Source organism: Onychostruthus taczanowskii, unplaced genomic scaffold (genome assembly GCF_017590055.1).
Source record: "Onychostruthus taczanowskii isolate IOZ18803 unplaced genomic scaffold, ASM1759005v1 scaffold6, whole genome shotgun sequence".
Lineage (NCBI taxonomy): Eukaryota > Metazoa > Chordata > Aves > Passeriformes > Passeridae > Onychostruthus > Onychostruthus taczanowskii.
The window spans coordinates 17,360,609-17,375,836 of record NW_024503679.1 but is presented as its reverse complement, the minus strand read 5'-3'; the positions used below and the strand labels follow the sequence as shown (position 1 = coordinate 17,375,836).

Genomic DNA, 15,228 nt, shown 5'->3' with positions numbered 1-15,228 from the left:
GGTTTCAGATCTTTCCTTCACCACCTCTAATCACAGAATCCTTTATGCTGGAGATGACCTTGAAGAGCACCAAGTGCAGCTCTTGCCACCACCAGACCCTGTCCCTGAGCAGCCCCGGTCCAGGTAAGGGGTGACCTGATCAGAGAGCACCCCCAGAGCAGGGAAATCCTGCAGAACCTCCCTCAGGTCAGCTCACAATCCTGACCTGGAACCTCCCTCACTCCCAAGCTGCTGAGATGTAACTGATCCCAGATCTCAGACTGCTCAGAAGGAGATTTGAAACCTCCCCTCCTTGACAGAGCCTTAACTCCAGTTTTATGCAGCCAAACACCCTCGTGACTGAAGAGCTTTTAGAGAACCATCTCCAAGCACAGCTGCTTTCCTTGGAGCATCCTCTTCCAGCACCTTCCTCCTCCTCTCTGTGCGCTGAGTGAGCTCTTCTGCAGCTCCCTCTGTGCCCCCAGCCCGAGTGGGATGAAGGGTCTGCGCTCCAGAACTCTGACAGTGCTCAGGTGTGCCTGAAGTACCACAAGAAGGCACTTTGGTTGGATAATTCCTGATTTTCCTATGTCTGGGAATGTACACAACCACTGAAAATGCCTGATGGCTTCTTAAGAGATTGCTAAGAACCCTTGAAAGGTCCTGCAAATACACAGCTCCTGAGAACTCTGGTCACCAAACACTTAAAACCCTCAGTCTGGGAGTTTTCAGAACTAATACTAAAGAACTAATATTAAGAACTAATATACAAGAACTATTACTAAAACTGATGCACAAATTCCTTTTCTCTGGGGGAGACAACAGGGATGATCTCTGTAAAAAAATCTAATTTTCAAAAGAGACCTGGAACACAGAGGGCAGTGGAAAGCAGAGACCAGGATGTGACACAGAAGGAGGAGCAAAAAGCCAAGGACAGGAGCTTCTACCTCCAAAATTTACTTGGTTTTGGGCATTAGCAAATTGCTTTCACTTCCCGAATTTAAATGTAACACCAACTCTACCATAAATATCACAGAATCCCAGGATGAGGCAGCTTGGGAGGGACCTTAAAGTTCATTTCCCAAGGGCAGGGAACTTTCCACCACCCCAGGCTACTCCAGACCCATCCAAGCCAGCCTTGCTGCTACTATTAAACCCCAGCCAGATGGATTTTATCCTCCCTTGGATGTTTTAAAGTTCACTTGTGGATTACAGCTAGGATCAGAGTCATATTGGAGAGTAACAAGAAATATTGGGCAATTTAATTTCTCCTCCTGTGCAGGACACGGCTCTTGGAGAGAGGGAATGGGTTCCAGAGCTCAGCCAGCCCCAGCCCAGCCTGGATGTGTTTTATGGCTGAGTTATAAACCCTGAAAAACAGCTTTTAGAAATGAAAATGCTGACACAGTGGTCAGTGTAGTGACAGCAATGGCACGGGTTTAAATTGAACTTGCTTTGTCAAGCCAAGAGCACTTAAATAAAACACGGGAAAACCTCATGGAAACACACAAACTATTTGTGGTGGAACACTTCTCAACAGTTTTTCTTGGTTAGGGATTAAATTCATTCCCTTCAGAAAAATTCTGAAGGAAGAAAGGCAAACTTAAAAAAAATGAAGTACCAAAAAAGATAATAATAATAATAACGATAATAATAATGATTATAGTAATAATCTATAATAATGATGATGATCTAGCTGCATATCTAATTTAATTATATTTGTATTTAGTTATTTATTTTTTTATTCCTGAGGGATGACTGAGCACCCTCAGACCCCTCTTGCCTCAAAGGGAACATGAACACTCCCCATTTCTCAAAGCTTAGACAGGACTCCCATCCCAAACTTTTCCCTCTCTCCTCCCAACTTTTTTGGGGGAGTTTCCTCAACCTCCCAAATAACTCCCACTTCTCATCACACACAGCTTGGCAGCATAGAAATTCCAGAGGTTTTAAGGGCTCAGAAGAGCATTAAAGAAAATGAGAAGATTTACTGCCAGTTTTACATCCTCACCTGGCAGCACAGCCTTTGCTGCCTCGATCCCACCAGATATTTCTTTTAAATTAACATGCTCTTAATCCCACCAAGGTGTGGGGTTGGAGCACGACTTCACTGAGTGCAGATGATTTTAAATCCTCCAGCAAACACCAGCTCCCCTTTTTAACAGCAACAAGAGTGCCTCCACTCCCAATCCCCACGTCAATAGGGTGTTACTTTAATGACAGTGACCTTGTGTGGCTCTTGGAGCACCTTTTTCACCTTTTTGGAGGCATTTTTCTAAGGCACTGTCCTTGTTTTCATCATTTAACATCACTCAGAGCACTTCAATCAGGCTGCTGCTGGTGGGAGAGGTCTCAGAGGAGCAGCTGACAAACCAATTAACAAAGCACCCAGACCCAAACTGGTTCCTGCACATCTGGTTCAGGAGAAACTCGTGGGAAGCGAGGGAGAGGAAAGTTGGGAAGGTGTAAAACCAGAGGAGGAAATGCAAATGAAAGGAGTTTCACCAATAAAATTCAGCCTGCACGTGGAATTGATGGGCAGCCAAGTTAGCCACTAACAACCCAAAAATAAACTCCAAATATCTCGTGGTAGATTACTGAGCTGCTGGGGCACAGCTTTTAATTCAGCAAAGGAACTGGGAAATGCTTTATTTATAAAGTCCTGTGTTTATATCACTCTTTTTATCACCCACACCACCACAAAGCCTTCCTGGAGTACAAGCTCAGCCCTTTTTTTGCTAGAATTATTAACAGAGTGTATGAATTTGGTCTGTATCTCTCCCAAAATCCTGAGGGAGGGCTCTCCAGCACCACAAACCATTCAAATGTGCAGTGAAACAAATGAAGGGCCCTGCCTCCCTCCCCTGGGACACATCAAATTGTGTCACCCTGCCACTCAGGGCTGGCTCCAGTGACACTGATTTCCCACATCTGCAAGCACTGATTCAGCACTCACCACCTACATTTTGGTTAAAAGGGTTTTGGCAAGGAATTTACTGTGTGAAAATATAAAAATGGTTCAATTTTGGGCTGCAAAATGTGAAATGTGCCGAGATGCAGAGGGCCAGCACTGAGACTGCTCAACTTCATCTTCTGCTAAAAATAGTGGTTACAGTTCACTTCAAGGTATGTCCAGCTTCACCTTAATACGAGGAAAAAGAGAGGGGAAAGAGAGGGGAAAGAGAAAGAAAACAAAAAAAAGAAAGGGAAAGGAAAAAGCCTCCACACACCAGACCCTACTTCCTACCCCAATATGGACTTTTATTTGAGACCTCAAATGAACAAACCCATTCTAAATACAGCCCAAATCAGCAACAGGAAAAAGCACACGAAAATACAGGGAATTTAAAGCACAAACAAAGGTTAAATTGAATATTTTGATGTTATTTTTGATGTAAGAGTTAATCTGAGAGCTCTCTGCATACCTCCATGAAGGAAATCCCCAGGCTCCAAACATCCGAGTGAATCCCGTACTGCTCTCCTGAAATCCTCTCAGGCTGTGGACAAAAGCAGAGGAACAACTCCTGAGCCTTGCAGGCAGAGAGGGATCCTGCTCCAAAGCTGTTCCAGGGCAAGGGATGGGAAAAATCACACGATCCTGGAATATTCTGAGTTGGGAGGGACCTAAAGGGATCAAATTCCAGCTCCTGACCCAGCACAGGCATCCCAAAATCCCACCCTGGGAGCATTGTCCAAAGACTCTGGAGCTCCCCCATTCCCTGGGGAGCCTGGGCAGTGCCCCAACACCCTCTGGGGGGAGAAACTTTTCCTAAAATCCAGTTAAAGCTGCCTGGCCCAGCTCCAGCCCTCCCCTGGGCTCTGTCACCAACCCCAGAGCAGAGACTGGAGCTGCCCCATGGGAAGTGGAGACACCAAAAACCACCAAGGTGCTTCAAAGCTTCCCTGGCAGGGAGCAAACCCAGGAAAATTCAGGAATTCTTCAGGAAAATCTGGGTCCATACACCTTGCAAGGTTGGCCTTGGATTTATGTTGGGGTTGTTTAATCCAAGGGAAAAGCCACGGGCTCATACACATGAGCAAAGCACAAGGTCAAGTTGAGAGAATCCAATTTTCCACTTCCCTCCCCAAATCCAGGCACCACAGCAAGGAAAAAATTCCCTGTGTGGAGTCCAGAGGTTGGGGAATAAGCACAGTTAAAAAGCCAAGTCACTGAAGCCAAAAGAATCACCACACGGTGGCAACTTTATTTTATATACTTCTTAATTTTGGGCTTTTTGACCTGTAGAGGGAAAAAAAAAGCCCAACAAAAAAAAAACCCCCGCTCCAAACTATTAACAGCAGGTTTAATGCTTCATGAAGTGGAGTGCTGTAAAAAATATCTGCTGGTTTTTACTTGAAAGCTACAATTTAGGCATTTCCAAGGTCAAGTACAGCATGAAATGCAACAATAAAAGGCTCCCTGAGACTCCTCTCCCCACTGTGCTGTTAATGCACCTGTCTGGCCCAGCCACCTACAAAGGATTTTCACTCTTTAATAATCCAGAGACCTTTGTTAGAAAACAAACTCCCAAATTAGTGCCACTCCGATGTGGTTTTGGATGTTTACCCTGTGCTGCTACTCCCAGGTCAGGAGCTTTTATCGCAGCGTGAATGTTAAATAAAAACCACTCTGCTGCCCATATTCCCTCTAAAAACAACCTCCCAAAACCCCTCAAAAAACGCCACAATTTCACCAAATCTCACTTGTGAGCGACCCCAAAAATCTTATTTTATTGTTTTTTAATTCATTGAGTATAATTAACCTAGGTCAGCACATTTAGAAATGTTTGCAACAGCATCGTGTGATTTTTTAAGCTGATAAATTTTTATACTGACATATTTTTATACTGACATATTTTTATACTTAGACATATCCTCACAAAGGTGCAGATGTGCAGCCAAGAATGATTTTATGACTTGATATGGGATGTGCTAACCTGGCTCAAGCAAGGTGCTAACACCCACCCCATTTTCTACACCCTTCCCGAGCCACCAAATGAGATTTATAATTCACATTGAGAGATATTAAATTGTTTCTTCTTAAAGTTCAAGCTCTAAACAGCAAATTCCAGTGAGGAATTGTGGTTTCACAAAAGGTAAGGGCAAAGAAACCAGGTTTTTAAACAAAAGATGGATTTTAAAGTAGAGAAAAGAAGAGGAAAATAGGAATAATAGATGCATCAAGGTTGCAACACACAGCTCACTCTAAATACACAGCCCAAGGTATTTTCTCTTTAAAATTTCTACCACTGATTATTTTTTAATTCAATTTTTTTTCCTCTATAAAATGCTGATGAAATGATTTTTAGAATGTGTTTTCATTGGAAATTTTAATTTCTCAAACAAAAAGCTGCTCTTTTTTTCAAAAAAAAACCCCAAAAATCAAAAAGCCTATTCTTTTTTTTTCAAAGACACCTCAATTTTTTCAAGAGTTTCAAATTCACTGCCAGCCTGCCAAGTGGGTGAAGCAAAGCTTATGACCTTCATTATTTTTTGAGGGCTTGCCTGGAAATTTGATGACAACAAACGACTCAATCAAGTAGCAAAGTGATTTTAACACAGAAAATCAGATCGAGCACATTTTGAGCTTAAACTTCTGTTTCACAATTAAGAGATGGAGGCATCACATCCACCCAGAAAGGCAAAAAAAGCAATTTATTTAATGCACACCTGGGAAAGAGAACAGTAATCTTGGTTTGGGCACTGAAAGCATAATACAATTTAATTCTCAGCCCTGCTTAAGACCAGTCTGAAGCAACAGCTGAGCTGGAAAAGTTGATTAATTTGGAGCTGTTTCTTTGTCTGAATCTCTGTGTTCCAGCTCTTTTTTTTAATCTCTATTTTTTATTTAAAAACCCCCATTTTTCTGCTATTCTGATGTATTTATTTTATGCTGTTTCTGAGTGTTCTGATGACACAGGACAGCCCAAGTCTTTCTAGGATGGTGACTTGAGCCTTTCAGAAGCCACACAATGAGCACACCTCGAGTGGAAAAGCACTTAGCAAATAAATGGGAGCCCTGACAAGAAAATCAGAAAAAAAATACCTGAAAGCGATTAAAGGTCATGGATTTCTCCCTCCCCTTCCCTGAGGTTTGAAAAACACAAGCACCAAACAGTTTGTGCTGTTTATATTTTTATTTTAAACCAGCAGAGCACTTCTTTTCTCAGCAATATCAGGAGCAGTTTGCTCAAAGGATTTTAATGACCAAAATAAGAGTTCATCAAGAGCTTTAAAAACTGAGGCAGTAGAGTTTTCAGGTCTGAAATGGAGAACTGAAAAGGATCCAATGGATCTGATGGAAAACCCACTCTGATTTGTGCAGAGAAATTTGTGCAGAGAAATCCAACTGTGGTTTGTGCAGAGAAATCTGTGCAGAACAATCTGTACAGAAAATCTGCTCTGATTTGCTCAGGCTGGCACTTGTCAGCTCTGAACCCAAACCCTGCCCCAAATGATGAATCCTTAGCAATGTGCTAAAAAAAATTCTAAAAAAAAGGGAATGTACGGGTTTTAATGCACAGGAACAGGACAAAAGTGGTCTCGTGTTAACAAAGACTGACAAAAATTTGTACAGAAAAGTGCAAGTACGACTTTGGTGTTCTGAATTAAAACACTTGCACTTTGATGCCCTGATGTTATTAATCCCAATGTTTTTAGGTTCAGATTTCCATGGGGTGTTTAGGAATGCCCATCAACCTCTGCTGGAGTTTAGGGAATGCTTCCCTAAACTCCAGCATTCCCAAAACCTGGATGGTTTGGGGCTGTCACTGATCTGCAGAGAGCCACAAGCTGTGAGTGACAAACTGGTTTTTTTCCAATATCCAAGTGGCCCTCTTTGTTCCCAGTTGTCACAAGGAACAAAAACAAGAGAAGATATATTTTAAAAAACCACTTTTCCACTATTCCTCCTCCCTCTCAGCAAGCAGCAGAGTTGTCCCACAGAATGAAGACAGGGGATGGGAAGAGATGGAGATTTGAGGATTGGTTTAGGATATCTCCTGCATTGAACAGAACAAGAGTGGGGACAAATAATTCCATTTAGATGTTATTCCTGCATCAATCCACTTACCGCCATATAAGCATTTGTTCCAACATACGTCTTGGCTATGGAATTCACCAGCTATCAGACAAAACAGTCTGTTAGAACAATATAAAGATAATGTGGAAATAAAATGGGCAATTATTCCTCATTTAACCTACAATCATCATCCCTATAAATCAACTAAAAATTATGTAAAAAAGGGAAGGGATTTATCCGCCAAGGCGTTAAAAACGATTAAATCTCGCCTGGGTTGGGGAATGAGGATTCCAATTTAAGCAAGCACTGCATTACAGTTTATGGCAGATAACCTTAAACAATTGTGTTAAACAGGATGCTGCTTGTTTTAGTACCCCAAACCAGTCTGATATAAAAAGTGAATTAGGAGGAAGCAGGATTGAGCACACTCATTTTTCAGTCAGATGTGAATAAAGCCCCAATTCATCCCTTAAACACTGGAGGGACAACAGAGCCTGCCAGCCCATAATACAAGGCTGACCTTCTCTTTGGGCCTCGTGTTTGGCTGAGAGGAAAAGGTGCTGAAATTCAAATCAACAGCACAGCGAGCTCATGGGTCACTAGCAGAGAAGTCCTCCAGGGAGGCCCAAAATGGAAATTAATTAAAATTTGTGCTGCACATTGTCAAAGCCCACCACTATTGTTGCTCCCAATATTAATTTTTATTGTGGGCCAGTTGGGCTCCCCAGACACGTCTCTTGCTCTGCCCTGCCTTTTGTCTGGGCAAAAGGCTCCCAGATCAAAGCTGCATTTCAATGAAGTTTGCTATTCGTAAGTAGTAATTACAATATCAGCAGTTTTTACTGTCATTAAACAATGAACAATCATATTCAGATGGAGGAAAAGTCGCCCAGAGATTAAAAATGAAAAGGGTTGTCCCAGCAGAGAGGGGTTTGCTGTGGGGCTGCCAGGTGATTTGGACACCAGGAGGGGACTGGGGAGAGATGCAAAGGGGGAATTTACCTGGGTGCTGACCCCAAAGTCACAGAGCTTCACCTGGCCCCGCGTGTTCACCAACATATTGGAGGGCTTCACATCTGTTTGGGGGGAAAAATGGATTATCCACATTATCCTGGATAATAAATACACCATTTACAGAGAATATCCTCCATTGGAAGGGAGCCACGTCCAAATCCAGCTCCTGGCCTTGCACAGGACAAGCTCAAATATCCAGGGAGCACTGGCATGGTGCCTCTTGATAGGGAATATTACAAATATCTATTTCAAATGCAGTGATTTCTAAGTCAGCAGCACAGATAAAATTCCATATATATATATATATATTAAATACATCCTTTGCATACAGATATGAGATGGTATTTACACAGATGACTTTATACAATACTAAAAATCCACATTATTAAACCTGCAGGTCACACCAATCTGGAACAGACACCAAGCACACGGATGGACAGGAAAACTCACAGGGATTTTGACAAACTTGAAAATCAGCCTGGAAAAAGGACGGAATTACATAGGGATAGATGGAATTACTGCATTTGGACAGGGATTAATCCTGAACTCACAGGGATTTTACCAAATTGCAAAATCAGCCTGAAAAAGAAGATGGAATTCCAGAAAGAAACCATCAATGTCCATTCCAAAACCAGAGCATCAGTGCAAATACCCTGATGCTGACTGCTCCTGCTGCCACAGGAAGTTGATGCACTGCTGTAAAATAAAATCAACTGGGAATAAACTCAACATCCAGCCTGGCTCTAGTGCAGGAAACACTGAACATCTTTGCAGTTCCAGGGATGCCAGTGGGGGAGCAGAACGTGCACGTTACAGCCTGGCTTAAACATGGGAAGATTAGAGCCTGGCTTTGCCTTCTTCTGTCAAAATGGATTAAAGGCAACAGCTTGAATCAGTGCCTCCTCTCAAAGTGAGCACTGGTTGGGGGCAGATGGATAAAACCCAACTAGAAAAGAACCTAATTTTGTTTATCATTAGGTTTGCCTTGCTTTAGCAGCTGTTTGCTGGTACCACAGGAGCTGCCTTAATTTGTCTCTGCGATGTAGAAATGCAGAACCTCAATTAAGAAGCTGATTAAAGCTCGCCTCTATTTGAGCTAAAAATCCAGATTAGAAATGGGAGCACCCAATAGTTCCTATAGCAGGTGGATCAGTACTTAGGAAGTGAGGTATCAACACTGCTGGTACTGTAATTCCTGCAAATCCTGTAATTTCCCCCCAAAAAAACCCAGTCCTGAGCACGCAGAGGCTCAGTTTGTGTTTGCTGATCTCCATCTTTAGGAATTCCACCCACGTGCTGCACTTTTGATGGAGTTTTGCCTCCTCTGGAGCTGAGTGACTTTGCTAAATCCAAGCAGACGTGCTGAGCACACCAGAGGCTCTCTCCTGAATCCTGAACAAGGTGCAGAATAATCCTGCTTCACCTTCTTCCTAAAAAGATGCAGCCACCTCTGAGCTGGGCTTGGCTGGGGGTGGAATGAGCCCAGCCCCAGGAGCACACAGGGAATGCTGGTATCCCAGCATGTCCAGCTGCTCCCAACTTTTAGGGGAAAACTGAGTCTAACCAGTTCTGCTTTTAGCTGCAACAAAAAGGATCCTGAAATCCTTCCATGAACAAAGCTGGAAACACGAGAAAATCCTAAAAGGAAGAAAGCACTGGGAAATTTGCCCCTTAAGGATGGGGAGGGGAGGCTGGGGACCCTACTGAGCAATGGGCAGTCACACAAACCCTGCAGGAGCAAACCCAAGCTGTCCTTCCAGCAGAACCAAAGCCCACCAAATCAGGGAATTTACTCAAATATTTGCTGTAGTTTTCAATGGCTGTGCTCCTTTCCTCAAAAAGGAGAGGAAGTGACAGCCCTGCACAAAATATCTGCTACTGAAAGCAGGGAGACAATCAGCTCATCAGCAAATCAGCCTCTTGGTCTCATCACCCACTTCAGTTAATGGGTTAAATATTTTTTTGGGTTTGGGAAACGAGTGTGCATAAATAATGTTCTGCACCATCTGCTTGTGATTAATATTAGTGTTGAGAAGTGAAAGAATTTAAACAAGAGCCAAAAGGGGTCATTATGCTCCCATTACCAGGGCTTGCTTAATACAAATGATTTCTATGAAGCATCATTATAGAGGATGAACAAGTTCTCCTCGTGATGGAGCTGCCTGAGTAGTTTCACCTCCCTGCAAACAAACAGGACCTCCAAGCTCTTACTCACCAGTAAATAGAACCATCAGAGGTTCAGCTTTTGAACACCAAACATTTCACTCCTTGGTGGCATTGAAAAGCAAACAGATTCATGATTGTGTGAGGGGGAAAAAAAAAGAAAAAAACAAAGCCCTGAGATGCTTTAAAAGCTGTCTCTTGACTTCTCCTGGCTTTTAAACACAGCAAACAGCAAGAGGCCAGGTTCAAGGAAGGCAGCAGCGTGGTTTGGCAGAGGCCAGGATTAATTTTATTTTTTTTTTTTTAAATAAGCCTTAAGTGGTCCGTGAGTGGGCAAGCTTTACATACAAACATAAATAAACGTATGGAAACACAGAATGTGTGTTCAGCTTTACATACAGACATAAATAAATGCATGGAACCACAGAATCCTGGGATGGCTTGGGTGGGAGGGGACCTTCAAGCTCATTCTGTCCCCCCTGCCATGGGCAGGGACAGCTTTTACCATCCCAGGTTGGTAATTCCCCAAACACCCCTGGATTTGTGTCTGTGCTCCACTGGGTGGCCCTAATGCTGATTATATCCCCCAGAAATAAAACAGGAGTGGGGGGAGGCAAATATGCAGCTCTGGACATCTCTGGTGAAATCCTCAGCAAACAATCAGATGGGTTTTTACCTTTAACAAAAGCTTTGGTCAAACTCTGCCTGCCCAGAGGCGTGGCTTGTTCACCTCAAGCCTTTCAAAAAGCTTGGATTTAATGATCTTAAAGGCTTTTTCCCCAACCTTAATCTTTCTATGATTCTATGGCTTATGAAAAGCAAATGGAAATTCTATCTACAGCGTTTTGACATAATAATAGCAGCAATAGCATTATTATTAGTAGTAATAACAGCAATAATAATGGTGAGAAGATGGGAATGCTCTTCTACTGCCTGTCCCTCTCAGCCAGAACAAAGAGGAGTGGAATATCCTTGGATTTCTGGTGTCCTGGGGGAAAAGGAGATGATCTGAGTGATGCACAGACCTCCTCCTGCCACAGAGCAGATCTCCAGATCCTCAATTCTCCCTCATTTCAAACCAGCAACACTTCCAGAACTCCCATTTAAAACTTAACCAGGAACTGAGGTGCCCAAACCATGAAATAAATAAATATTTGTAATATATATAAACAGCCCCAGTACTCAGCCAAGTCACCAATCCAGCTCAGTACAATTAAACACAAGTGGGTAACATTGATTTCCTGCAATTCCTTTAAGAAGCAGGTGTGAACAAAGCAAAACACAGCAGATAAAATGCACACGGTCTATACTTATTCTTGAACTTAACAGATTCTGGTTTGTCTTTAGACAAACTTTGACTTTGTACATGATTAGACTTGTTTAATTGCTAATTCTGTTTTAAATCTAAGTTAATTTCTCATTACCCTTCCATTTCTACTTCTTATCCTCTGGGGAAAAGAGCACACTTATCATTGGGACATTCTCACATCTTCCAAGGAAGTGGTGGAGGTGTTAATCTTATGTTTATGTTTGATGTGGGTGTGATGACTCCAGCTCGGGTTTATTAATATGCACGGCTATCACCTCATTAGTTGTGAGGTTTGTTTTGAAGTGAAGCTGTAATATTTGCTGAGATGTCTGATCTGCAATAAAAGACTTGCTCATTGTTTGTTTCCTTCTCTTAAATTCCCTGCTCCAGCACACAGCTCTGCCCTGGGACTTGGTGCAGCCCTTCTTTGGAAATTCCAGACTCTCCTGCTCTGCCCTGGGTGGCACAGCAGGAAAATCAGGAGCCAAAATTCCTTCTCTTACCTCTGAGCATCAGAATCAAGAGAGAGCTGAAGGACATCACCTGCAGAAATAATCACCTGCCTGCCATTCCATCCCTCTGCTCCTGCTTGAAGATACAGAAATTCACTTTTTCTGTATCCTAAAAATGGGTAAAATAATGCAATTCTGAACCTGGAATGCTCATTGTGCCCTCCATGGTGTTCTGCAATGCTGGGTCAATCCAGCAACAGAGCAAGGCCAGAAAAATCAGAAGAGTGATGAAAAATCAGATTCTGAGCTTTTCTTCAGACCACAGCAAGGACCAAACATCATTCATCAAAATCCCAGAGCTGCTCCTCAATCAAGACAAGGAAACCCAGGCAGGAGGAGAGATTTTGTTCTACTGGCACAGCAAAAATCTGAACCCAGTTCTAAATGTACAGCAGCACACCGAGAAAATGTTACAGCATTATACTCTCTCCAAATCACAATCAGAAGGTGGCCACAAAAAAAAAAAATTATAATTTCAAACAATTTTTCTTTTTGGGTGTTACAAAAGTGTGGTGTGAAGCCTATTAGAGAGCCATACCCAGCCATGGATGTTCTTGTTGCCTTTTCTATTTATCCTGACAATTTCTGTGGCAGCTCCAGCACCAGACTGTTCCTCCTCTTGCAGGGAGGGGATGGAGCTGATAAATAAATAAACCCCTGCATCTGGCAGCACTCAGGAGAGCAGGAGAGTTGTTCAAACCATCCCAGAAATGAAGCCACCTCAGCCACCTGTGTCTGCTCTGGGTGATTTCTGCTCTTTTCATCCAGCCCAGGGTCAAACCCAGCCCTTCAGCCTGGCAGGCAGAGGGTGAGTGGGCTCAAAAAGTGCCTGGGGAGGGTCAAAGTTGGGCATTAGGGAAGATTTCCTCACAGGAAAAGCTTTTCCAGCCCTGGCACAGAGTTTCCATCCCTGGAGGTGTTTAAAGGCCGTGTGGATGCGGCACTTGGGGGCCATGGGGCAGTGTCGTTGGCCTGGATGGTCTCAGAGGGCTTTTGCAGCATTAATAATCTGTGATTCCAGAAAACCCAGCTCCTAAGTGGATCTCTGCTGGTTCTTCTGGCCACGACATGCTCCCAGTCAGAGCCATCCCTTGGGGTGGAGCTGTGAGGGACCAAGGAGGGGCTGGAGCCATGAGGGTGTGAGGGCTGTGAGGGGCCGAAGAGGAGCCATGAGGGTGTGAGGGGTTGAGGAGCCATGAGGGTGTGAGGGCTGTGAGGGGCCGAAGAGGAGCCATGAGGGTGTGAGGGCTCTGAGGCACTGAGGAGGAGCCATGCGGGTGTGAGGGGCTGAGGAGGAGCCATGCGGGTGTGAGGCTGTGAGGGGCTGAGGAGGAGCCATGCGGGTGTGAAGCTGTGAGGGGCTGAGGAGGAGCCATGCGGGTGTGAGGGGCTGAGGAGGAGCCATGCGGGTGTGAGGCTGTGAGGGGCTGAGGAGGAGCCATGCGGGCGTGAGGCTGTGAGGGCGTGAAGGGCGGAGCCGATTTGGTTTGTAAAACACAGCTGAATAATTGAATTTTCCAGTCTTCAAAGAGCCATGGCAAAGAATTCCATGTTCAACTAGAGTTTCAGTGCCTTGCTCAAGAGGGTCTGCCCTGAAAATCCTGGCAATTTGTAATTCCCACCTTGGCTGCAGTCGCTGCTGGGGAGTTGGGATGGTGAGAAATGAGGGAAGGATGGAGGAGAAATGGATAAATTTCACACTGCGGGACTGCCTGGACATGATTTTACAGATCTGAGCCTCCAGCAACACTTGTGGCTGTCACATGAGATTTCTGAAGCACCAAACAAAATTCATTGCCTATTTTCTGTTTCCACTGCCAATCAAACATCTCATTTCCACGCTGATTTTTTCCACTGGGCACCTGTTTGCAACCCTAAGCTTCTAAATCCCTGTAAAATTCATTTCTCTCCTTAGTCCTTTTCTTTTCAGGGGAGGAGGGAGGGCAATAAAAGAGCAATAAAAATGTTTTACAAGAAAGTGTGCAAGGTTAATGAGTAAGATTCATTCTGCATTACCCCAGCAGACTCCAGGCCGATGTTTGCTTGGTCTTTGGAGAAAGTGATGCTAAAATTTCATTGGAAAACAAAAAACATCTCCTACTCACCTCTGTGTAAAATCTTCAGACTCCATAAATAGGTCAGGCCTTTCACAACCTTTAGGTAGAAGAAAGAAAAAAATCACATTTAGGGATTCCTGACAGGAATTTTTCAGCTGGGGTGGGAGATCAGAGCAGCCAGGTCTAAGAATGAAGGCAGGAACAGGAAAAGGGGAGACCCCACCTCCCTCCCAGGTGAGTCCCTGCTAAAAACCTGCAGCAGCTCCTTCATTAATGCACAAATTAATAATACCCACATTAATTTCTTGCCAGGAGCTGTAAGCTGAACTCAGCTGAGCTCACACTGAATCCCTTCAGGCATCTCAGTGGATCTTTAATTCACCTGCCCTTGCTGGGGTGTTAAAAACCATGAAGGCCAAAGGATGGAATGATTTGTCTTCTTGAAAAAGGCCAGAAACCAAGAAAATCTCTCAACAACCTCTTCCACTTCATCCTCCCTTCCCTTTCTTTCCCTTTACTGCATCCTGTGCCTTTTCCTTTGCTTTCTTTTATTTACTCAATGCAAACATGGAACTCTTCTTCTTGAACTGTGAAAATTCCCTCATTCTCCTCTCATGTTGGACCAAACACAAATCCTGCTGCCTCTCACAGCAGAGAAAGTACAGCTCCTAAAACAGAACAGCTATAAGTGGATACGACTCCTAAACCCAAATACAATTCCTAAAACACAACTCCCAAAAACAAATATGACTCCTGAAATACGACTACTATGTTCATACATAAAAAATAAATAAAAGTGAATACAACTCCTAAAATAAAATTCCTAAAAGGAAATACAGTTCCTAAAAGTAAATACAATTTGGTCAAATTCTGCCTGCCCAGACGTGTGGCTTGTTCACCTCAAGCCTTTCAAAAAGCTTGGATTTAATGATCTTAAAGGGTTTTTTCCGACCTTAATCTTTCCACGATTCCACGGCTTATGAAAAGCAAATGGAAATTTCATCTACAGTGTTTTGACATAATAACACCAGCAATAACATTAAAATAATAATATTATTATTAAAATAACAACAACAACAATAATAAGTTGTACCAATGCAAAAACGTATCAAGGAGATGCAACATTTCAAGCTTCCTCCAATGGCCAAAGGGATTTTCAGAACAGTAAACTCT

The 15,228-nt window shown here is 43.4% G+C and overlaps 1 protein-coding gene across 2 annotated transcripts in view; it reads right to left on the bottom strand.

Moving 5' to 3' along the window:
- MAP2K5 (mitogen-activated protein kinase kinase 5) overlaps positions 1-15,228 on the bottom strand; it is a 124,015-nt gene that overhangs the window by 54,774 nt on the left and 54,013 nt on the right. For both annotated transcript variants that reach the window (XM_041418675.1, XM_041418674.1), the window contains exons 13-16: positions 14,104-14,152; positions 8,003-8,076; positions 7,052-7,102; positions 3,405-3,476 (exon numbers count right to left, since the gene is read on the bottom strand). In XM_041418675.1, coding sequence (XP_041274609.1) covers positions 3,405-3,476; positions 7,052-7,102; positions 8,003-8,076; positions 14,104-14,152 — 246 coding nt within the window. The remainder of the gene's footprint in view (positions 1-3,404; positions 3,477-7,051; positions 7,103-8,002; positions 8,077-14,103; positions 14,153-15,228) is intronic.